The sequence below is a fragment of the Macrobrachium rosenbergii genome, chromosome 10 (assembly GCF_040412425.1).
Source record: "Macrobrachium rosenbergii isolate ZJJX-2024 chromosome 10, ASM4041242v1, whole genome shotgun sequence".
Taxonomy (NCBI): Eukaryota; Metazoa; Arthropoda; class Malacostraca; order Decapoda; family Palaemonidae; genus Macrobrachium; species Macrobrachium rosenbergii.
Genome location: NC_089750.1, coordinates 41,591,205 through 41,617,260, shown reverse-complemented (window position 1 = coordinate 41,617,260; position 26,056 = coordinate 41,591,205). Strand labels below are relative to the sequence as shown.

The following is a 26,056-nucleotide window of genomic DNA, read 5'->3' as shown; positions in this document are numbered from 1 at the left end:
AGCAGTGGCTAGAATCCCGCAATGCTACCTCTGCAGAGGAAATAATAGAAACCTTTCAGCTCGAGGACTTATTACACTACGGCCCTCGTTACTTACCTCTGTGGCAAGAACCCTCCGACGCTGGATGAGTGCTGCTGTTTGGCAAACCACTGGGACACTCACCATCCTACAGCCAGTTCCTGGGGCCGTAAGATTTGGCCCTCTTCCCATACCTCCGGTCAGCCTCTGCCCAAGAATGGGCACCCTCACAAGACGCCCGTGTGCAGCTATTGTAAAAAAAATCTGGGCACTCCATGGAACAGTGCCGCCTGAAGGCTGAGAATCAGCCAGAAACTCCTGCTAAACCCCCCAATGAGATCACGCCAAACCGAGCCACATGGAATGAACAACACAGGGCCTGGCCCCCTCCAATGGGGCAGTGCCACGCAGAGATTACCACAGGAATCACTGCACCGCTTGTCAGGTTCAAGGACACTCTGCTCTATGGGCAAAGTGCCCTAATAAAATAAAACCAACCGTCAGTGCTTTGGCAGTGACAAATCCAAAAACCTTAAGCCCTCCAGCCGAAGGCCCTATATCTGCGGCACCTTCCAGAGGTAGCTAGCTACCCCGCCTGCCAGGTCACAGCATTCAATGACACTGGCGCACAAATCTCCCTCATAAGAGAAGATAAGGTACCTTATGGGGCTACCATTGACAGACACAAAGTTATTACCATGGAGGGTATCAATAGGATGAAGATGATTCTCCACACTGTCAAGCTATGGGTCACAAGACCTCAAAGATAAAAAATCTGCACTCTTGCAGTGGCTACTTACCTTCCTGGAGGCTATGACCTCCTTCTGGGACAGGACTTCCGTTCCCCTTCTAAGTTACAAAAATCCAGGGGTCCTAACCCCTCCACAACTAAATAAAAAACCAGAAGTCCTCAAGGACCTGCCTTAAACCCCTGCTGTCAGTGCCACTTGAGTGCCCTGAGCAGTGCCAGGCTCCAACTGTTGAGCTCCTGAAAAATCACATTCCATTGCCAGGCCCTGCCCCAGTGCCAGTGCCAAGGCGCACCCAAATCTTCCTCCAAGGGATCCCAGTCAGGGTTGCCTCTCCCCCCCTACAGCCTGGCACCACTACCAGGTCTCCTCCAGATTCCTCTGACTGCAGTGGAAGCTCACCCAAAAGTGCGGCCTCGCAACCTGTGCCTGAGCTGGTCATGGCAACCTGCAAGCCTCTCATGCCCACCACGACCTTTTCTCCTCCTTCCCAGTCCTCCGCAGACAAAACCATGAATAAGGATTCTGCCATATCACAACTGCCCGATGAATTCAAGTAACTGCAACGACTAGTAGTTGAGCTTGTAATGAATGCCCCTACTTCGGCTATCAAAGAAACCAGGACAGGTGGCACTTCTATGTCTCCCTCGGACTCTGTTCCACTGATTCCCCTACCAAGGAGGTCCACTGAAGAGAGGTGACAGGCACAGATTAATCCAGGTAGCCCAATAAGAGCTGTTGAGCTCTCCTCGCACTAGTGGCCTCTGGCACAGTGTCTCACCTTTATCTTACGGAAGAACTTTGGCACCTCTGTCCAGAGGAGGATGCTGGGTTTCTTCCCTTGTTTATTCTTCTTATATAACTGTGTGACTTAACTTCCTCTAAATGTTTCCTTCTCCCACTCTGATCATTTCTCTCTCTCTTTCCAGTCTTCTAATTTAATATTTTCCCGGCAATCTTGCCCCTTCATGAACCCTTTGTATAAGCCTATAAATGGCTCCTCACCTTTATTTGCTTCCCACTCTGCCAATGAAGAGTGCAATTAGCAGACTTTTTTTTTATACCGTAAATCCTCTGACTTCCTATTTAATGCCTACAAAGGCATGGTAACTTTTAAATTGAATATAACAGAGCCAATTGGCCTAACCGCATGAGTGCCAAACCTGGCACAGTGTCATTACCATCACGATTGGCAGTTGCTCCTGCCAGAGGGGTCGCGCCCTCTGGCTGCTTTTTGTTGTCCTATGGGGCTAAAGAATGAAGCTAGCCAGCTTTCATAAGCTGAGAAATGTAATTCTGGTATATTAATCATAATTTTTACTTACTCTTGCATCTGCCATTTATTTTACTTGTGACTCGGAAAACCTGTGTACTTTACATACTTGATTGTCTTTCATTGTACTTAGCTTCATGTTGCAAGGCACCTGTGTTGTTAGTGCCACATCTGGCCCCGTGCCGATGCATACAAGTGTTGTGACATCACCTAACTCAAGCCCACGAATACTTTGTTGTAATGCCTCCTCAAGGCACCCTAACAGCATGACTTTGGACTGTCAGAGTAGCCTTATTAAGTTCATGTCTAACCTGAAGTTTAATGCTGTATTAATCCTATTATTATTCTCCATGTTGTTACCTAGATTCTTGAAATATTAATCCACAGACCTTTTAATTTTGTATTTGCTATACAGTAATGTTACATTAATGTAATAACATGAGAGATATATGACTTTACCTTGCAGTGTAACGTAAACTACATAACGTCCAATTTAAAAATCAATGAGATGTACTTTGCTTTTGATTTACTTGCAGAATTAATTATTTATTTCTTAAATGTAATGTTACCACAAAATGAAAGTAGAGAGTTATCAGTTTGTTCACTTGAGTTCACTAGTTGTTGACATTTCCACCCAATTCAAGGTGTAATTGTCAACTTTGTGGGGGAGCTGTTAAGTGGGAAACCACTTCCGAAGCACACCCAAACCTCCAAAATGCCTTGCAACCCAAAATAACACAATTTCGTACTGATACCTAACTGAGGAAGGAAATGAGAAACTCAGCCCCTAAGTAAATTTCTCTCCATGCTCCCCTTTTGGTGCATTTGTTTATCCTTCCTAAAGACCTGGTGACTGTTTGAATTACCTCTTTTCGGACAAAAGGCGAATGGAGACGAAGCTTGCCGAAAATCCGCCATAAAGGTTGAGTTCCCCATAAAAACTGGCGAACATGGGTTGCCAGAAGTCACCAGGATTTGGGGAAGATTCCAACATAGAAAATGAGGTGACTGAACCACCATCTTGTGATCACAATGACCTCTGGAAGGAAAAACAAAATAAGCCCCCGAGTTCACATAAGATGGTGATCAAAGTGACCTCAGGAAGGAGCAAGAAAATAAACCCCCGAGATCATATAATGCGAGAAACAGCCGTCGTTGGCCTCAGAAACACCACGGTAGCAAACCGACACGTTAGCCCTTGTATGCTCCTTATTGAGCTGACCCCTCCATGTGGTCACACCTTTCGACCATCCAGTCACAATGCCTGTGCATTTTCCCATTGAACTCATCCCTCCAGAACTAGTGAAATTTGACGAGGCCCCTCCATCGCTCCATTATAAGGCAACTTCCTGATTCGGGGGTTTTCAACAGTCACATATCTTTAATCTTCCACTGCACTCTCATTTTATTTTCTGAAGTGCGATTTATCACAAAGACCTGACTCACTTAGCTCAGTATGAATTTTAATGCAAGTATATCGTACCAGAATCCAGTTATCTTGGCACCCTCTGTGCAACCCTCGATTCGCCCGAGATCGTTATAATTATCCTTGTGTAACTGCTGCCATTATCAAATTGCAGATGGTACATCAGCTGTGGAAACACTGAATTGTCTTGTGCTTCTTGCAGTGAAAAGGCCACTGCAATCAATTCTTCGGTATCCCTTTCAAGAGGATTCATCATAGACTATTCAATTTTTGAACAGTGATAGCATAACTAACCACATGGCTGGCCCTGTTGTATCTTCCTGTCATTCCCCAGTCTTCTGACTGACATGTTTAATTGTAAATATATTCCATTTAAAGTAACCTTAAGTGTTTATCTGCAAAGCCCCTTGTTGAAGTGCGGCCTTCACCCCATCTGTTTTTCTATTTTGTTTCCTACCTGACCTAGAAATTGCAGTCAGAATCTCAAGATGTATCAGTAAGCCCCCTATTCACGAGCTAGACCCCGGATTGGACTCCTGAATAAGGAATACAAAGGAATACAGTCAGTAGGCCAGGTGAGAACCTTAAAAGTATTTATGTACATTATATAAACTTAATTTTATATTTCTTCAGTCTGCTAAGTAAAGGACAGTAAGTCAAAAGACCTATATATATATATATATATATATATATATATATATATATATATATATATATATATATATATATATATATATATATATTAATATGTACAGTATGTATGTATATATATATATATATATATATATATATATATATATATATATATATATATATATATATATAAAGGCAATACCACAGAGGAAAGTGAAACAATGGAGTGGCGCTAGGCTTTTTTGATTTACTGTTCTTTACTTAGCTGAATGAAGAAATATAAAATTAAGTTTACATACATACTTATATACATACACATACATATATATATGTATATATATATGCATATACTATTATATATATACATACATACATACATATATATATAATAAATTATATATATATAAATATATATACATGTATATCATATATATGCATATACATAAATATATATATATATATATACATATAGCTAAACAATGCAGCTGATCTGAGAATCAACTTTAAAGAAGATTATGAGGAGTCAGATGTCAGGTTAGAGTGAGGAACGATTCCATACTATAAACTGCGGAATTTCCATGAGTAGATTATACAATGATGCAATGGAGAAGAAGATGGCTTACAGAAACCGTTTTGCACAACCCCAGGAAGAAGAGAAAGAGAACGTGATGCTGCCAGTTTGGCTCCTGTGGGCACCTGAGGATTAGGAAGAGCCAGACCTACCTCAGAGAACTATGAGACTGGAGAGACATGCGTGTGAAATTTCAGAGGCCTTTTGCATTGCAGTGTTGATGATGATCTACATTTCAAAACCCAAGATACTCACAAAAGTCGGCATTAAAATATACCAGAATAATTTTGTTTGGTTTTGAGAGTATTTTTAATTCAAGTTTGGCAAAGCTTTTTCTTTGCCTGACGTCTAAGTATTCTGGATATTTCCTTCTTCCTTTTGCAAGCAATGAAAGCAGATTTACATATACTATGAACCCAAGGGTTTTTGAGCATATTTTCCTTTTACATTCTCCCAATAGAAAATTCATATTCCTGAACTACAAGCACAATAATAATAATTATGAGAATGATAATAACAATTACATTCTACACTTCATAAACATGAAGCGAGGCAGTACCTGCCCAAGTGCCAAATGAAGTTTGATTAAGTAATAAGGCTTAGAACCAAATTTATGGGAGTATCTGATAAATGTCTGAGGTTTACTCATCGAGCTCTGTTCTCACATTTTCTTTAATTTTATAATCGTAGACATTTTAATTACTTGTGTACTTGACGTTTCAATTTTATTTTTAGCTCTTTCTTCCTCTATCTACACTACAACTCACAGCAGTCAAGTAATAACCTTTCTTCCTCTATCTAAACTACAACTCACAGCAGTCAAGTAATAACCAGGTTGTCTCATTCACCAATCTGCTCAACAGTGGCAGAGAGGCCTTTAAGGAAATGACCGTTATTGACCCTTTCCTCCAACAGCCTGGGACGAGTGAGAATTGAAACATTACTTCATATTCTCTCAGTAACCATACCAGTTCAGTTACTAAAGAACAAGATTAAAGGAATTTTTTTAAAGTAAAACTCGTCCTACACTAACTGATGACCAAAATTAAGCATCAAGTATTCTACATCGTCAAACTCGTTTATAAATTTTTCCTCATCTCTGAAAAAAAGCAATAGCAACCAACATGATAATACCACACAAAAATCTTAGCTGTCTAATTTCATAATTTTTAGCATCAACATATCATTCTCCCTTGAAAAAAACAGAAAGTTACTCTCAATACTTCATCTCTCAATACAAATTGCTGATAAGCCAATAAATTATTCTCAAAAACAAAACATTCTATCATCTGAAGCGGGAAAGTCGGTGTTTGTTAGATTAAAATACCAAATAATTCCTGTTTGGATCTTCAAACGGTTGTTAGACTAAAATACCAAATAATTCCTGCTTGCATCTGCAAACAGTTAGAATAAAATACCAAATAATTCCTGTTTGGATCTGCAAACAGTTGTTATACTAAAATACTAAATAATTCTTATTTGGATATGCAAACAGTTATTACGCTAAAATACTAAATAATTCCTGTTTGCATCTGCAAACACTTGTTAAACTAAAATACCAAATAATTCCTGTTTGGATCTTCAAACACTTGTTAGATTAAAATACTAAATAATTCCTGTTTGGATCTGCAAACAGCTGTTAGACTAAAATACTAAATAATTCCTGTTTGGATCTGCAAACAGTTGTTAGACTAAAATACCAAATAATTCCTGTTTGGATCTGCAAACAGTTGTTAGACTAAAATACCAAAAAATTCCTCTTTGCATCTGCAAACATTTGTTAGACTAAAATACTAAATAATTCCTGTTTGGATCTGCAAACAGCTGTTACACTAAAATACCAAATAATTCCTGTTTGGATCTGCAAACAGTTGTTAGACTAAAATACCAAAAAATTCCTCTTTGCATCTGCAAACATTTGTTAGACTAAAATACTAAATAATTCCTGTTTGGATCTGCAAACAGCTGTTACACTAAAATACCAAATAATTCCTGTTTGGATCTGCAAACAGTTGTTAGACTAAAATACCAAAAAATTCCTCTTTGCATCTGCAAACATTTGTTAGACTAAAATACTAAATAATTCCTGTTTGGATCTGCAAACAGCTGTTACACTAAAATACCAAATAATTTCTGTTTGGATCTGCAAACAGTTGTTAGACTAAAATACCGAATAACTCCTGTTTGCATCTGCAAACAGTTGTTAGACTAAAATACCAAATAATTCCTGTTTGCATCTGCAAACAGTTGTTACACTAAAATACAAAATAATTACTGTTTGGATCTGCAAACAGATGTTAGACTAAAATACCACATAATTCATATTTGGATATGCAAGCAGTTGCTAGACTAAAATACTAAATAATTCCTGTTTGGACCTGCAAACAGTTTGTTACACTAAAATACCAAATAATTCCTGTTTGGATCTGCAAAAAGTTGTCAGACTAAAATACTAAATAATTCTTATTTAGATCTGCAAACAGTTGTCAGACTAAAATACTAAATAATTCTTGTTTGGATCAGCAAACAGTTGTCAGACTAAAATACTAAATAATTCTTGTTTGGATCTGCAAACAGTTGTTAGACTCAAGTACTAAATAATTCCTGTTTGGATCTGCAAACAGTTGTTAGACTAAAATACTGAATAATTCCTGTTTGGATCTTCAAACAGTTGTTAGAATAAAATACTAAATAATTCCTGTTTGGATCTGTAAACAGTTGTTTCAATACAATACTAAATAATTCCTGTTTGTATCTGCAAACAGTTGTTTGACTAAAATACTAAATAATTCCTGTTTGGATCTGCAAACAGTTGTTACAATAAAATAGTAAATAATTCCTATCTGGATCTTCAGACAGTTGTTACACTAAAATACTAAATAATTCCTGTTTGAATCTGAACACAGTTGTTAAAATAAAATACTGAATAATTCCTGTTTGAATATGAAAACAGTTATTACAGTAAAATACTAAATAATTCCTGTTTGGATCTGCAAACAGTTGTTAGACTAAAATACTAAACAATTCCTGTTTGCATCTGCAAACAGTTGTTATACTAAAATAATCCTGTTTGGATCTACAAACAGTTGTTACACTAAAATACTAAATAATTCCTGTTTGAATCTGAAAACAGTTGTAGAATAAAATACTAAATAATTTTTGTTTGTATCTGCAAACAGTTGTTTAACTAAAATACTAAATAATTCCTGTTTGAATCTGAAAACAGCTGTTAGAATAAAATAATAAATAATTTTTGTTTGTATCTGCAAAAAGTTGTTAGACTAAAAAGCCAAATAACTCCTGTTTGGATCTGCAAACAGTTGTTGGACTAAAACACTAAATATTCCAGCTTCGATCTGCACACAGTTGTTACACAAAAATACTAAATAATTCCTGTTTGAATCTGCAAACAATTGTTAGACTAAAATAATAAATAATTCGTGTTTGAATCTGCAAACAGTTGTTAGACTAACACACCAAATAATTCCTGTTTGGATCTGCAACCAGTTGTTAGACTGAAACACTAAATAATTCCTATTTGAATCTGCAAACAATTGTTAGTCTAAACCACTAAATAATTCCTATTTGGATCTGCAAACAGGTCTTAGACTAAAATATTAAATAATTTCTGTTTGGATCTGCAAGCAGTTGTTAGACTCAAATACCAAACAATTCCAGCTTGGATCTGCAAACAGTTGTTAGACTAAAATACTAAATAATTCCTGTTTGATCTCCAAACAGTTGTTGGACTGAAATATAAAAAAATTCCTGTTTCAATCTGCATACAGTTGTTACACTAAATACTAAATAATTCCTGTTTGGATCTGCAAAATAATTCCTGTTTGAATCTGCAAAAAGTTGTTAGACTAAAATACCAAATAATTCTTGTTTGGATCTGCAAACACTTGTTGGACTCAAACATCAAAAATTTCTGTCTGAATCTGAATACATTTGTTAGACTTTAATACCAAATAATTCCTGTTTGAGTCTGCAAACAGTTCTTAGACTAAAATACCGAATAATTCTTGTTTAGACCTGCAAGCAGTCGTTAGAATAAAATACTAAATAATTCCTGCTTGGATCTGCAAACAGTTGTTACAATACAATACTAAATAATTCCTGTTTGGATCTTCAACCAGTTGTTAGACTAAAATACCATATAATTCCTGTTTGGATCTACAAACAGTTGTTACACTAAAATACTACATAATTCCTGTTTGGATCTGCAAACAGTTGTTACACTAAAATACTAAATAATTCCTGTTTTGATCTTCAAACAGCTGTTAGGCTAAAATACCAAATAATTCCTGTTTGGATCTGCAAACAGTTGTTAGACTTGAAGACTAAATAATTCCTGTTTGGATCTGCACACAGTTGTTTGACTAAAATACCAAATAATTCCTATTTGGATCTGCAAACAGTTGTTAGACTAAAATACTAAATAATTCCTGTTTGGCTCTGCAAACAGTTGTTAGACTAAAATACTAAATAATTCCTGTTTGGATCTGCAAACAGTTGTTTGACTAAAATACTAAATTTCTGTTTGGATCTGCAAACAGTTGTTAGACTAAAATACCAAATAATTCCTGTTTGCACCTGCAAACAGTTGTTAGACTAAAATACCAAATAATTCCTGTTTGGATCTGCAAACGGTTGTTACAATAAAATACTAAATAATTCCTGTTTTGATCTTCAAACAGTTAGTTATCTGAAACAAAATACTAAATAATTCCTGTTTGGATCTGCAAACAGTTGTTAGACTAAAATACTAAATAATTCCTGTTTGTTAGATCTAATTCCTGCAAACAGTTGTTAGACTAAAATACTAAATAATTCCTGTTTGAATCTGCAAACAGTTGTTAAAATACTAAAATACTAAAATAAAATAATTCCTGTTTGTTCGGATCTTCAAACAGTTGTTAGACTAAAATACCAAATAATTCCTGTTTGCATCTGCAAACAGTTGTTAAACAGTTTGGATTAAAAAGTTGTTACACTAAATAATTTCCTGTTTGGATCTGCAAACAGTTGTTACACTAAAATACCAAATAATTCCTGTTTGGATCTGCAAACAATGGTTTATAACAGGAGTTACTGTTAGGAAGAAAAAGAACTTTATGCGAAGAAATAATCAATTTTCTTGTTCATATTTAACTTGACTGAAATGTCTTCAGGCAAAATTTCTAGGTCATGCACAACGATTTTATGCACATTCAAAATAACATATCTTTAAAAGACACTGTGCTCTAAAACATTCTTTTCCCATAACACTACTCTGATGAGATAAAAAAGTAAAAGCTTATCATCTGCGAACTGGACTAGATAGCCATCTTTAGCACTTCTCCTGATTCTTATGCCTCATCCAACTGACAGTATGTCTTTTTTCCTACGGTTTTGCCACTATTTTGTTCAACTGGAGAGTCTTTCCTTCTTAGGTTGCCTTGGGATATCAGCCAGACTACCATCTACCATGTTCAACAGGAGATTAATAATCTTCTAGATAATCATGCGAGAAACTGTGTCTTAACTTAGTACTAGGATTTCCAATTTTCAGCCTACTTTGCAAAGACAGTGAAGAGGGAAAGAAAGTAACTGCACTGCTTCTCTGTGGCATACACGACACGAGTCATCTTAATTCTTTGTCTGTTCCATACTAATAGTGCCGTGGCCTTCTGTGATGTTGAAATTAAGTGCTTCTACTTGAGTGTATATTGGAATTAAATGCTTCTACTTGAGTGTATATTGGAATTAAATGCTTCTACTTGAGTGTATATTGGAAATAAGCGCTTCTACTTGAGTGTATATTGGAAATAAGCGCTTTTACTGTACTTGAGTGTATACTGGAATTAAGTGCTTCTACTTGAGAGTCAATTATTAAGTACATTTCTTTGTATTTAATTTTATTCAGCTTTGTTGCATACCTATGTTTAGTTGCCTACATTTTTCTTTCTGCATTTAAATTTGTTATTGTTGCTGCTGAGTTCTACCCTTTATGTTTCAGACTGTAGATCACAAACTGTCCAGATTTTTTCCCATAAGCATGAGTGCATATGATGACTACGATAACAATAAATAATACTCCACCAAAGCTGGACTACAAAAGGTTATTAAATAAAGATCACGAAAATGTCCACATTTGTTTCTTTAAGCATGAGTGTATATGACTAAGATAACAATAAATAATCAAAAATGGACATCAAAAGGTCATTAAATATGGATCACTAAAATATCGAATTTTTTTTCAAGTACGAGTGTATATGATGACTATGATAACAATAAACAAATCTGGACTACATAAGGACATTAAAAATAGATCACAAAAATGTCCAGATTTGTTTCTTTACGTATGAGTGCATCTGATGAATATAAGAATAAATACTACATCACACCTTTCATAGAAAAGTCTTAAACTATACTTACTTCCGCAAAGAATTTCTAGAAAGGGCCTTCAGCCGTCAGTGCTACACAACAAGTCTACCTACCTTTTCCGAGTATATGGCCAGGGGGGAGGTTGGGTTGATCACAACCATGGCGGTGCCCGCGTAGGTGTGGATAAGATTCGAACCATACCGTTGACGGAGCGTGTGAAGGACTGACGATTCGTTGAGGTAACGAAGCTGAGCCAGATCTTCACAGCGATCATAAGGAGGAGGGTTTGCCTAAAGAGACAAGACATCATTATTACACTTAATAACAAGAAAAAATGGCTAGTTTTCAAAGTTACTTAAATTTCATTTAGAAGAGTACTATATGCTATACTAAAAGTTTGATGGGGAAAAGGGTTGCTGAACAAAATAATAGCAGTAATACTGATTCAGCAAATAATTTACCGACACCTCAAAATCTGGTACGTTCCTGATATACAGAATACTCATAATTCCTTTTTTCCACTAAAACATACAAGTCAGTACCATACCTGACTGAATTCAAATAACACATCTTATTTATATTTCTTTTTTATAAAAATAGCAACATATGCCAACAGAATGGCTCGAAAAGAATTAAAAATTTCTCTACACCCTTCCACTGATTAGAATGACTAACTATACGTGGAAATATGAAGATGAAGAGAAAGCTCGTAAGGAAAACAGAGCTGAAACATTAAGGTGAAAGAGCAACACTTAGAGAAAAAATGCCTGAAATGTTATTGGGAACGATAACAGTTAAGAACAACAGCCCTGAAATATTAAGATGAAGCGGCAGCAGTTATGAAAAAACCTGAAACATTACGATGAAGGAGCAGCAGTCAAAAAGAGCCTAAAACACTAAGATGAAGGGCTTGCAAGGTCAAAACACATAACTCATGTATTAAGACGAAGTAGCTGCAGTTATAAAATCAGACTTCAACTACTGATATGATGCAGCAAAATAAAATAAAAACAGATACAAAACACTGGGATGATCAGCAGCACTTAGAAAACAGGTCTCAAATATTGAAAAGAATCAGTAGCAATTAAAGAAACAAACATGAAATACTAAGATAAAAAACAGAGGCATTAAAAAAAAAGACCTTAAAAACCAAAATGAGAAATGAATATATGATAAAATCAGACATAAAATATCAAGACGAAGTACAGCAGTTACAATAAAGGGGTCGGAAATATTAAAATGAGTCAGCAACAGTCAAGAAGAATAAAACTTAAAAAACTAAGATGAAAAGGTAAGACCTGGACTGTTAAGATGAAGCAGCAGCAGCTAAAAAAAGAAGGACCAGAACTACTATGATGAAGTAGGAGCAGTCAGGGAAAATATCAAGATGAAGCAGCATCAGTTTACAAAAACAGACCTGAAAATTTAAGATGAAGCAGCACCAACAAAGAAAAAAAAACATGAAATATTAATACAAATGGGCAACAAATAAGAAAAACCAGCCTGATGTATTAAGTTGAAGTAGCTAATACAAACAAACACATCTGAAATAGTAAGATGAAGAGGCAACAGTCAATAAAAAGAGATCTAAAATATATTACAAAGTGGAGCAGGAATTATTAGGAAATAAAAGACCTGAAATATGTTGGATCAGAAATTAATACTCTCATACCTGAAATATTAAGATGATGAGGGTGTTAAGAAAATAATACTGATATAGCAAGATGAAGCAAAAGCCGCTAAAAAAACAACAACCTGAAATATTAAGATGAAGCAAATGAAGTTTAGAAATTTAAACTGAAAATATTAATATAAAATGGAAGCATGAAAAGAAGGTAGACATGAAATATTATAAGGCATGAAATATTAAACAGAAAAAAAGACCTAAATATGAAATTTTTATAATAAAATAAAGTTTTATATATACTTACCAAGTAATTACATAGCTATTAGTTTCTATTAACCAGCAGCTAGAATTCTGAAATTCGCGGTAGCGCTACTCTTGTTCTGGCTAGGAACCAGCTTAGCAAACGAGCTCAATATGTTTATGTCTTCCAACCATGCATGGGGGGGGGGGAAGGGAAGGCTTTGATCATGTAATTACTTGGTAAGTATATATAAAAGTTTATTTTATTGTAAAAATGTCATTTTTATATAAGCTACTTACCAAGTAATTACTGTACATAGCTGAATCCCACATTATAGGAGGTGGGATGCATGGGTTATCTATCCTAATACATTAAAATTGGTAATGTAAAAGAAATAAAATTATTGCTAGCATTAATTAAATTGCTTACTGGTTTCTTACCTGTTGAAAGAGCTGCTACAGGAAAGTACTGCCTCTGGATGGCGCTCATCTCAACGCATAGCGGCGTGGCAGTGTAGCCAGGAGTCGCCTGCTACATAGCGGGATTCCTTTGTTGCAAGGTAGTGTCCGATTCCACACAAAGAATAAACAAGTTGCCCCCGCCCTGGGCACAGTACCAGCAAAACACAACCAGAGAATAAAAAACAAAACACAATCACGTATAGCCAAACGTTACAGCATACCACTACCCAACCATTATGGATAAAAACTGGTGAGCACTCCAAATACCAAGTACTCCCAGGCTTCCCTACAACTCGATACCATGAATCAAGGCAAAAAATTGGAAGGATGAAGGAAGCTTCCTACACTCCTTCTCCCAACACCATACCAGCGATCGAAATAGGACCCAAAGTACTGCAATTTTCATAGACAGTTTCAATGTCACACAAACAATGGGCTGCAAACACAGATTTGCATTTCCAGAATGTTGTTTGTATAATAGAGGCAATAGACAAATTATGCCCAAAAGCCAGGGACGTGGCAACTGCCCTCACTTCATGCGCTTTGACTTTCACTATGGGCAACGAATCTTCGTCAATTTGAGAGTGTGCTTCTAGAATTAAATCCTTAATGAAAAACGCCAAGGTGTTTTTTGAAAGAGGGCGAGAAGGATCCTTAACTGAGCACCAAAGGTTGCTCGATGGCCCACGGATCTTTCCCGTTCTCAGTAAATAGTATCTTAATGCCCTTACAGGACAAAGGGTTCTCTCTACTTCCTCCGGACCTAGGATATCTATTAAACTTTTAATAATGAATGAGCAAGGCCAGAGGTTGGCAGGGGACTCATTCTTAGCTAAGAATCCCAAGGTAAATGAGCATATTGCATTACCTTGAGAGAATCCAACCATTTTATCCAAAGCGTGAAGCTCACTGAGTCTCTTGGCAGTCGCTAACGTTACTAGGAACAGAGTTTTCCTAGTAAGGTCCCTTAAGGAGAGAGATTGCAAAGGTTCAAAACGAGGTTGCAACAGCCACTTCAGTACCATGTCTAACTTCCAGGCTACTAGCCTATCTTCTTTTTGTTTGGTCATATCAAGCGACTTGATAAGATCAGAAAGGTCCTTATTAGAGTAGAGATATAAACCCCTATGTCTAAAAACAGAGCTCAACATTGCTTTGTAGCCTTTAATGGTTGAGGTGGAAAGGCTCCTGGTAGACTTCAAATATACAGTAGAAGAAAATCACCGATTTCTGCTATAGACATCTTAGAAGACGAGATGTTGTTGCTTCTGCACCAGTCACGGAAGACTGTCCACTTGGCTTGGTAAACTTTGCTCGAGGAAGTTCGTCTACAATGAGCAATAGCGTCTGCAGCTGCATTTGAAAATCCTTTCGCTCACACCAATCTGTAGAAAGTGAATGCGGTCAAAGCCAGAGTTGACAGTCCTTGATGAAACCTTCTGAAATGTGGTTGTCTGAGTAGACAGGTGCAGAATCAACAACAACTATTAAGGCAATAGTCTCAGAAATGCACGAGAAGCTCCAGCAAGTCCGGGAACCATTCTCGGGCTGACCAGAATGGGGCTACTAACGTCATCTTTACTTTCCAATGATTTTGGAACTTGCTTAATCCTTCCCTCACCATCTTAGATGGGGGGAAAAGCATAAAGATCCATGTTTGACCAATCCAAAAGCATTGCGTCTGTCGCCCAAGCTTGTGGATCTGGCACTGGCGAACAATACAGGGGGAGGAGATGATTCTTTGCGGTCGCAAACAGATCTAGAATCGGTCTTCCCAACAGCTTCCACAACTCTATGCAAACTAGAGGGTCTACAGTCCACTCCATGGGGAGAACTTGTTTTCGACGGCTGAGTTCGTCTGCTAAAATGTTGCATTTCCCTTGAATGAATCTGGCTAGGATCTGGGTTCGATTCTGATCCGCCCAAATGAGAAGGGCTCTTGCTGCTTGGCAAAGGGAGAAAGAATGAGTTCCTCCTTGTTTCCTTATATAGGATAGAGCCATGGTGTTGTCCGAGTGGACAGACACTGTCTTCCCGGACACCTCCAATGGAAACGTTTGCAATCCCCAGTGAATTGCTGCCAATTCCTTCACGCTGATATGCCACTTCATCTGTTCCGAAGTCCACAGGCCTGAAACTTCTTTGTCCCCCGGGAGGGCTCCCCAACCTAGGTCAGACGCATCTGAGTAAAACACTAGGTCGGGGTTCAGAGGGAGAAGCGACTTGCCTTGAGAGAGCTTCTCTCTTGAATTCCACCAAACAAGATCTTCTTTTATTTCCTTGGTTATTGGAAAAACGAAAGAATCCGGGTGTTTCTTCCTGTTCCAGCTGACTTTCAGAAAGAATTGTAAGTTTCTCATGTGAAGCCTTCCTAGGGACACGAACTGCTTCATGGACGAGAGAGTCCCCAACAGGCTCATCCAACAGTTCGCAGAACAGGACTGAAGGGTGAGAAATTTGTCTATCTTCTGAAGGCAGGAGTTTATCCTTTGTGGGGAGGGAAAAACTCGAAAGCTCCGAGAGTTTCTCCTCGTCCCCAAATAAGCTATCTCCTGAGAAGGAGTTAGTTGAGATTTTTGGAAATTTAACAAGAGGCCCAAGTCCTGGGTGAGAAGAAGGGTCTCATGAAGGTCCTCCTCACATTTTTACTTCAACTGGGAGCGAATAAGCCAGTCGTTGAGATACAACGAAACGTTGACTCCTGTCAGATGCAACCATGTCGCCATTGGGGCGAGAACACGCATGAATACCTGTGGGGCTGTCGACAGACCGAAGCAAAGGGCTCTGAACTGGTACACTTTGCGCTGGAACACAAACCTTAAAAACTTCCTCGAGGCCCGATGAATTGGGACATGGAAGTAGGCGTCTTTCATGTCTATCGAGATCATCCAATCTTCTGGACGAATGGATGCAAGGATGGACTGGGACATCTCCATCTTGAATTTTGCTTCCTGAACATACAAGTTCAGGGCACTTACATCCAGGACTGGCCTCCAGCCCCCGGAGGCTTTGGGGACTACAAACAGTCGATTGTAGAACCCTGGAGAGGTGTCCTCGACAAGCTCGACTGCTTCTTTTTTCGAGGAGAGCTGTCACTTCTTGGGAGAGGGCTGCAAACTTCTCGGAGTTTGACAAGTAGGTCGTCAATAAAACAGGCTTGTTGCTGAAGGTTTTTTTTTCAGAAATGGGATAGAGTAGCCCTCTCTTAGAACTCGGACAATCCAACTCTCCGCTCCTCTTGCTTCCCAACTCTCCCAAAAGTGGAGGAGCCTAGCCCCCACAGGTATGCAGAGGACTAGATCCTCAATTAGGTGCGGGTGGTTTGTAGGAGGACTTCTTGATAGCTCTGGGGTTGAAACAGGCATTTCTGCGAGGTCTAGGGAATCCTCTTTGTCTGCCTCTACCCCGAAAAGGCTGGGGTTGAACAGGAGAAACTGTCCCAGAGGGAAAGGTCGGAGACTCTTTAGGCCGTCTCGTTGATTGTGTGAGGAGGTCCTGCATAGACGTCTGTTGTAGATCAGCTGCAATCTGTAGCACAGTTGTTTGAGGGAAAAGGTGCTTCTTGTCCAGAGGCGAGAAGAGGAGAGCGGACTTCTGGGAGGGAGTAACTCCCTTCATGGTATATGAACACCAAAGCTCCCTTTCCTTGAGGATACCCATAGCAAAAAGGGAGGATAATTCAAATGAGCCGTCCCTAATACCCTTATCCAGGCAAGAGATGACTCCTGAAAAATCCAAAGAAAAGTCTTCAGGGATATAAGGGCACTCCTTCGCTTTACGAGCAAGAGCTCCTACTGCCCAGTCAAGAAAGCTAAGCACTTCCAAGACTTTGAATAAGTACTTGATCAGGTGGTCCCATTCCAAGGACGAGAACAAAATTTTGGCTGCACTGAACGCCGACCGTCTGGAGGAGTCAACTAAACCAGAGAAGTCTGGATGGATGAGGCCTCTCTGGTCGCATACGAAAGATATCTTCTTTGTGACAGCCTAGATGGAGGGCAACAAAAAGAGGCTCTTCCTTGCTCCCTCTTGCTCGAGAGCCAGTTCTCCACCCAATGGAGAGTTTTCTTAGCTGAGAAGGACAGTATCATTTTAGGAAGTCTTGAAGAAGTTGTCAGATTATCCATCATGTATGTTGAACCTAGATGTGTCGGAGTTGCAGGAGAGAAGAAATCATGAAAAGTTATAAGCAGAAAACCGAGTAATGAGGCATACGCCGCCCCCTAGATGCTGACCCCTTGTCGTGGTTAGGGGGCTTAGGGACCAGCAGCTGGGTCCTGATGCCTGATGATATTTTTCTCACTAGTCCTTGGGGGCTCAGCTGTTGGTCTAACAAAGTTAGTCAGCCTTTTCCCTCTTTCTGTAAATTTTTCTATTTTTCTACCTCTTCCTCCTAGTTGGTATGGATTTTATGTTTTCTGGCTTGTTTCTGGGTAAGATCTGACTTGTGCTTTGGCTTTAATGCAAGGTGAGGACGGACGGCACGCCTCTTCACCTGTAGAACTCGAGTACCTGACGTGATCGAGCAAGGGGAAAGTTTCATGTCAAACCCTGCCCTCGGTGCCAAGTCACGATCTCGATGGACATCATGATGCCTTAGCACTGAGGGTGGGGTGTATATCTGGGTAATACCCCTAGGAAGGCCCTTGTCAAAGGGATAACGCCTTCCTCTAATTGTGGCTCTGTGGTGGGTATGGGGGTTACCTGGACGAATTATATCTTTCCGTTTTTATGGCGACCCTTCCTTCATTTTTTGACCCTGGCATGGGAATGGACTTGGTAACGGGCAATTCTGGCTCAAGCATTGTTACAATGGAACCCTTTTCCTCTCCTGTTTTGGAAGGAAAGAATAATGCAAAATTGAATTCAAGGAACTTAAATAAACAGACGACTAATAAAAGAAAAATGGAAATTTTTCCTGGTATATATGAATTAGTTTCATACAAAAAGTTTATAGTTCTTAAACTTGAAGATGACGTGTTGTGGAATACCAGTGTATTTAAAGCAAGTAGAGAAATTAATAATGTATGTGACTGTGAACCAAAAATTTGTCCACAGGATAATGGGACCTTATTAGTTGAAGTCTCCTCACCTGAACAAAGTGAAAACTGCTTAAGATGAATACTTTAGTAGGGCAAAAAGTTACATGTTTCCCTCATCCTTTTTATAACCAAAGTCGAGGAGTAATATATGCTCTTGAATTGCTTTTATTGGACAAACAAGAAATTCAGCAGGAATTAGAGGAACAGAATGTGGCGAAGGTGGTCAGAATGAGAAAAATGGTTGGTATTAGGTTAATGTACAGTTTTCCCTTTTTTTTGGCTTTAAGTAATATATATTATTAATTTTTCTCAGTTTTTTATTGTTTCCGCTGACCCTTTTGCTCTGAGTTACCTGATATACTGACTACAATCCAAAGTGTGTATTAAAGACCTGCACCACAACCCAAAAGAGGTTGTAACAATCTGGCGACCGTGACAGGATTGTACTCAGGGGTACTAGGAGTTTTGGTCAGTGGAACAGCACTTGAGTAATTTTACAATATTTCATTTTTTTTTTTGGTATACATAGGTTATTTGAGTATTACCTTTCTTCCTAGTTAATTTATTTGTTTAGTCATAATGGAGGATTTTGAGTTTGATCCAGCTGAGTTTTTGGGGTCTGCTGACTATTAAGTATTTGCCAATCTTGACTAAGGATTATTTATTAAGTTGTGCACGGTGGTTGGGTATTCTGCTGAAGGCAGCAGATACAAAAAAGCAGATGTTGGCAGCCATTAAAAGTAAGGTTGTTCAAGGGTTAGCTGAGGCTGAGCGTTTAGTGAGTGAGAGTGGAGAGGATAGTGATTTTCAAAAGGATGGTAGTGTGTCTGGGGTAGAGTCGGATGATGATAGGATTAGTGTGAGAGCAGGTTTAACATTGTTTGATGAGCCTCCATGGGCAGGAACTATTTTTGACCGCCCTGCAAATTTGTCTAAGAAACAAAATGTTTCTACTAACCCTTTTGTGGCTCCTGTAAACCCTGTGCCAGGTGATTCTCTGGCTCCTGTCCATCCTTTGGGGGAGTCCAGGGAGGATACTGAGTATAGTTTATTGTGCAAATGGATCAAGCTAAAGAAGTTGGAGTTTGAGGAGAACGAGGGGGCGAGGCGTCATGAAGTAGAGATGGCTAACCTTAATATAGAAATGGCTAAGTTGCAGGGTACAAATATGGTCAGTTCCCCTCGGGGTAATTTCAGTGATAAATTTAATCTTGGTGCGGCACTGAAGTTAGTGCCTGTGTTTGATGAAAGAAATGTCCCAGAGTTTTTCAAGGCTTTTAAACGTGTTGCCACCCGGTTGTCTTGGCCCCCTGAAATGTGGACTGTTTTGATTCAGTGTAGGTTGGTGGGCAAGGCAATCCGGGTATATAATGCCTTGGAAGAGGGAATAGCCTGGGATTATCACAAGGTCAAGTCCCTGGTCCTTAAAGCGTGTGATTTGGTCCCAGAAGCCTATCGCCTTAAATTCAGAAATTATTCCAAACAGTCCTCTCAGTCATATGTTGAGTTTGCAAGAGTCAAGGAGAAACAGTTTGATGATTGGCTGAAGAGTCGTCAGGTGGTTACTTTCGCGGCGTTGAGAGAATTGATGCTTCTTGAGGAATTTAAAAAGGCCTGTAGTAAAGAGTTGAGGGTATATCTGGAGGAGGTGAAAGCTGTTGAGTAAGGCTGCCCAAATTGCCGACGAGTTTGTCTTGACCCATCAAGCTGGTTCCGGTAATTTTGGGCATAGAGATATGAATTTTCAATCTGCCAGGACAGGTAATGTTGAAAAGAGGAGAGTAACTTTAGTGCCTTCCCCTGATATATATAAGACTAGTAATAATAGTAATCCAGGAAAAGTCTCGAGTGGGCCAGCTGCTCGTGTCTTCTTCAAAAATAACAGGTTTGGGTCTAACATAGGTAATGATAATAATGATAATAATAATAATAATAATAATAATAATAATAATAATAATAATAATAACAATAACAATAACAATAACAGAAATAATTGAGTTAGGGGGACTTGCTTCTGGTGTAATAAGCCAGGTCATTATCAGGCTCAATGTAACGCCCAAAGCAGCCATCTCCAAAGAAATGGCAATAATCCTGTTTCTTTAATTTCCCACAGGTCTGTAGTTAGTCCTCCCAAGGTTGAGAAAAATCCAGTAGTTAGTAGTAGTACTGACAGGAGTAGTAGCAATTTGTCCTCCGGTAATAAGGAGTTATGACTCCATTATGATAAATATGTTTGGCCAAGTAAACTGACATGTGATTCGGAGACTATTCAAGTGAGGTTTTTGAGACACAGGTTCGACTCGGTCTCTGGTTTTGAAGGAAACCTTGAAAGATTTGGTGGAATATTCAGGGAATTTTGTTGTTCTGGGAAGGTTCCCGAACACAGTTGTTTCAGCCCCGTTGGTGGAAGTCAGGTTGTCATTCCCTGGATACGATAAAGTGACTGAGTTGGCAATCGTTGAAAGTCTTCCTATCCCTGGTATTGATGGTATTTTGGGCAATGATATGCTGAACAGTAAGGGACGGGAATTATTCCCAACATTGTTCGTGCGTGCTTACCCGTGGCTGTAACAAACCGTGCCACAGCCAAGGCTGCAGACTTAATCAATGATGATGATGAATTAATGTTAAGTAGTTTAGAAGTAGACTTCGAGAGGCCGGGTCTGTAGATAGCAGTAGTAAAGATGGTGATACTGATGTTTTGAAGCCCTAGTGGGACAGGTTGTCTTTCATTGAAGCACAGAAAAAGGAATTTAATTTTGATTTAGGTGACACCACGGATCTGACTGAACCTAGGTTTTGTATGATGAATGGTTTATTGTACCGAATTAGTCGCCCCTCTACTGATGATCTGAGCAGGACATCTCGTGTTGTACAAATTGTCATCCCATCTCAGTTTCATAAATCTGTTTTGAGTTTAGCTCATGATAATTCTTTTTCAGGCCATTTTGGGGTATGGAAACCTTTTCGAAAGTTGGCAAAATGTTTTTGGTGGCCTGGATTAAAATCATCTGAGAAGCAGTTTGCAAAGGAATGTGAGGCTTGTCAGGTTATGGGAAAACCTAATCAAAATATCCTTAAAGCCCCTTTAAACCCTATCCCTGCAATCGGCAAGCCGTTTGCAGAGTTAGTTATTGATGTGGTGGGACCATTGCCTAAAACCAAGTCTGATTTTATGCATCTTTTAATCATTATGAATAGGGCTTCCAGATTTCCAGAGACATTCCCTATGAGATGAATAACATCTAAAGTTGTTTTTGAAAAACTAATAGAATTCTTTTCCAGGTATGGTCTCCCTCGTGTAATTCAGACTGATTGTGGTACAAATTTCACGAGTAAGGTATTTAGGGGTAAGTGTGCTGAACTGGCCATTCAGCACATTACCAGCGTACCTTATCATCCAGACAGCCAGGGTGTGGTGGAAAGGTTTCACCAGAATCTTAAATCTATATTGAGAAACATTGTTATGAACAGGGTGGTGCATGGGATAAAGTGCTTCCCTTTGCACTCAGGAATCACCCAAATGCCTCCACTGGTGTAGCTCCCTTCTAACTGGTATTTGGGCATAAGGTACGTAGTCTATTGGAAATTTTCAGTGAGATGCTCGAGCCTGGTCGAAGGGGAGATGTGAAAATAGAGGAGTTTGTGGAGGATTTGAGAAAAAGGTTGTCTAGTGCTTAGAAGTTTGCCCGGGAGAATTTGAGTTCTTCTCAGGCTGTTATGAAATCAAATTTTGATAAAAAAGCTAAAGTAGGATCATTTGAGCCCGGAGAGTTGGTTTTGGTTTTGAGTATGAACCCAGACAATTTTCTTGAACCAAGGTATAAGGGGCCATGGAGGGTATTGAGGAAATTGTCTGATGTAAACTATGAGATAGAGGCTCAGGGAACAAGTCGTGAGTGTAAAATATTTCATATTAATAGATTAAAACCATATCATTGTAAGACTCTTGATCCCCTAGCAATTGTGTATGAGCCTGTGTCCGTAGCTACGGAATTACCTTCTGAGGATTCAGATGACTTAATGTGTCACGTACCTTCAGATGCTCTTTTTGACAATGTACAAAATTTAGAAGTTTTGCAGGAAGGTTTAAAACAATTTGATGTTAGTAAAAAAAAAAAAAAAGGGTGTACTTAATTTAATTTATTCCTTTTCAGATTTATTTCAGGATTCTCCTGGGCGAACTAATTTCCTCCAGCATGATGTGGATGTGGGAAGTGCTTCCCCTGTTAAACAAAGTCCTTATCAGTTGTATCCCATAAAAAGGGATATAGTCGATAAGGAGATTATGTATTTGTTGGAGCACGACCTCATTCAACCTTCAGTTAGCCCATGGAACTCCCCTATAGCTCTCGTTAAAAAGCCCGACGGGAAGTTCCGTATGTGTGTGGACTAGCGGAGGGTGAATGCTCGCACTAAAATTGACTCTTTTCCTTTGCCTCGTATAGATGATCGTCAGGATCGGATAGGGTCTGCCACGTATATTACTAAATTGGATCCATTGAAGGGCTATTGGCAGGTTCCTTTATCTGATCGAGCTCGTGAAATCTCTGCTTTTATTACTCCCTTTGGTCTGTATGAGTGTAAAGTGATGCCCTTTGGAATGAAGAATGCCGCATGCACTTTTCAAAGGCTTATGAATCGGGTCATCTGTGGTCTGGAAGGTACTGAAATTTACACAGATGATTTAGTAGTTTATAGTAATGACTGGCACATGCATATGGTACGGTTGGGTAAAGTTTTTGAGGCTCTTAGAACCGCTGGTCTTGTTGTAAATCTGGCTAAGTGTGAGTTCGTTAAGCCAAGGTGTGTTATTTAGGTCTCAAGGTTGGTTTGGGTCAGGTGGCTCCTAAGGAAGCCAATCTCGAGGCCATTGTTAATCTAAAGAGGCCGTGCGATGTCAGAGAGGTGAGAAGAGTTCTGGGGATGACAAGTTATTGTCACCGATTTGTGCGAAACTTCTCGGACCTTGCTCAGCCTCTTACAAAATTAATCTAAAAAGGGCAGAAATTTATGTGGTCTCCTCAATGTGAGGAAGCCTTTAATAAGCTCAAATTAGTATCAATGCCTAACCCTATTTTGACTTCCCCAAATTTTCAGAAACCATTTACTATTGCCGTGGATGCCACTAACGTAGGTATTGGTGGTGTCCTCTTTCAAAGGAATGAGGAAGGAGAGGTTCATCCCATATTTTACTTCAGCCGTAAGTTATTGGCGGCTGAAAGGAGGTACTCCACTATAGAGAAAGAAGCCCATGCTTTGGTCTGCACTCTTTTACATTTTAAACCTTATATAACTAATTTTTCTTTTCCATAGAGATTTAGACTGATCATAACCCGCTGGTTTTCATAGAGCGTATGAAAGGAGCCAGCCAGAGGATTTTGCGTTGGGCTCTTCAGCTACAGGAATTCGAGCTGGTGATAAAGCATGTGAAGGGATCTAAAAATAAAATTCCTGACGCTCTTTCTAGAATTTAAGATTGTTCATGTCTGGCCTTCCTCGTACCTCGTCCTGCTCGCTTCTCCAATGGGTTTGCATAACGACTTTGGTTTGTAAACAGTAGTTTAAAAAGTGTGTGAATGGGTATGAATGTATCCTTAGTTTTAAATTTGTGGTATTTATTCTTTGGTATTCTCAGCAAGGTTTCGAAGTTTAAGTACTTTTGGCGATTTATCTTGAATCAGACACTGTTATTTTGTGCACCATATGAATTTTGGTTTGTTAGTTCCTAGGCTTTCTTAGTGAGGCATTTAGGAATTTTGTCTGTTTTATTTTGACCCAAAGTATAACCTGTCTGTGACCTTAATACAAGCGGTTACAACAGGTAGACCAATATAGTAGGGTCGGTTATGTGTAAATTCAGTGTTAGTGGCTGAACTGGAGATATTCAGTGTCTCTGGTGGTAAGTATTTGGTATAACAGTTTGAGTTTTTGTTTACTTTAACATGTTTCTCGTTGATGGTTAGACTGTCAAGTCTTTATCTAGTATGCCAAGTTTTGAGTTTTGGTAATTATATTAATTTCAATTTTATTTTTGGTTTCAGGTCTTTTATTTTATTTTGTAATGTTCATGAACCTATAGCTTATTTTTGGTTGTCCTTAATATTTTTCCTTTCCAGGATTTTTGTTTTTGTATGGTCTAAAAAAAATCTTTTTTGTTAGAATAAATTTTTTACTTTGGGGAGGAACGTATTAGGTTAACGTAAATTTTTCCCTGTATTTTTGGCTTTAAGTAATAAATATTGTTAAGTTTTCTCAGTTGTTTATTGTTTCCGCTGACCCTTTTGCTCTGAGTTGCCTGATATACTGACTACAATCCAAAGTGCATATTAAAGACCTGCACCACAACCAAAAAGAGGTTGTAACAGTTGGGGATCAGACTGTTACCCTGGCAATGCTGATTCTAACATTTAAAGCCCATAAATTGCCTAATGCTATCAAGGCAGGATGGCTGAACTTCAAAGTAAAACCATACATACCATCACCTTTGAGATGTTACCACTGCCAGATGTTCGGTTATTTGATCCAGAAATGCAGAAAGAAAATAAATGAACCTGCTTTATGTTGTAATTGTGGCAAAGAAGCACATGGACCATGCAGTGAGCCACCGTCTTGTATCAGTTGTGGAGAAAATCATCCTGCATACTCAAAAAGTTGTGTGAAATTTATTCTGGAGAAGGAAGTGCAAACAATTAAAGTTATGGAAAAGATTTCTTTTAAACAAGCCAGAAAGAAGGTATTTTCCTCAGTAGTAAAGAAGCCACAGGCCAGCGTACAAGTACCAGCTACTAATGCAGTGCAACAGCAACCATCAGCTGCAGTCACAAAGTCAAACCAGATTGAGAAAACACCACGTGGAGAAAAACACAGAGATGATAAACCTACAGAATTGGATCTTAAAGAGGGATATTCTTTTAATAATCAAAATGGTACATCACTCCAGCAACCAAAAATACAGGTTCCTAAATCATGTACAACAGAGATACCAAAAGGAATACGGTTGACTACGTCTAATGGAACTCTGCCCAGATCAGATCATAGGAAAAGAGAGAGAACACCGGAAAAAAGAAAAGATAAAAGTGAAAATGAGTCTCTACAGATTTTAATCAAAGACAATTTATCAATATGCATTGCCCTACAAGAGACTATGCTTGGACAAAAAATCATATGTCCTAAAGAATACATCTTTTATCATTCTGATTATGATGAGCAAGAAGGGACTCACGGTGGAAGTGCTATGTTAATTAGGCGAGATACAGCTCACATAAAATATCCACTGCAAACACACTTACAAGCGGTTGCTGTTCAGATTTTTCTTAAAAAGCAATATACCATATGTTCACTGTATTTACCTCCAAATAGAATCTATCATAATCTGATTCGAGAATTAGAGGGATTAGTAAATCAGCTTCCAAAGCCTTTCTTGCTGTTGGTGATTTTAATGAGGGGTGATGTAATTTCCAATTCTAGAGGAAACAATATTTATCAATTTACTGAAGACCAAGAGCTTGTGATCCTTAATTCTGGAGAACCAACACATTTTCATATTCAAAGTGGGACTTTTTCTGTGATAGATTTATCAGTATGCAATCCTGATTGTTATCTTGATTTTTCCTGGAGTGCAATGAGTGAAGGATTAGGGAGTG

The 26,056-nt window shown here is 38.6% G+C and overlaps 1 protein-coding gene across 7 annotated transcripts in view; it reads right to left on the bottom strand.

Annotated features, from left to right (window-relative positions):
- The window catches only part of LOC136842602 (unconventional myosin-XVIIIa-like), a 1,295,621-nt gene that overhangs the window by 625,103 nt on the left and 644,462 nt on the right, over positions 1–26,056 (bottom strand). For all 7 annotated transcript variants that reach the window (XM_067110180.1, XM_067110181.1, XM_067110182.1 and 4 more), the window contains one exon: positions 11,153–11,329. In XM_067110180.1, the coding sequence (XP_066966281.1) occupies positions 11,153–11,329 (177 nt within the window). The remainder of the gene's footprint in view (positions 1–11,152; positions 11,330–26,056) is intronic.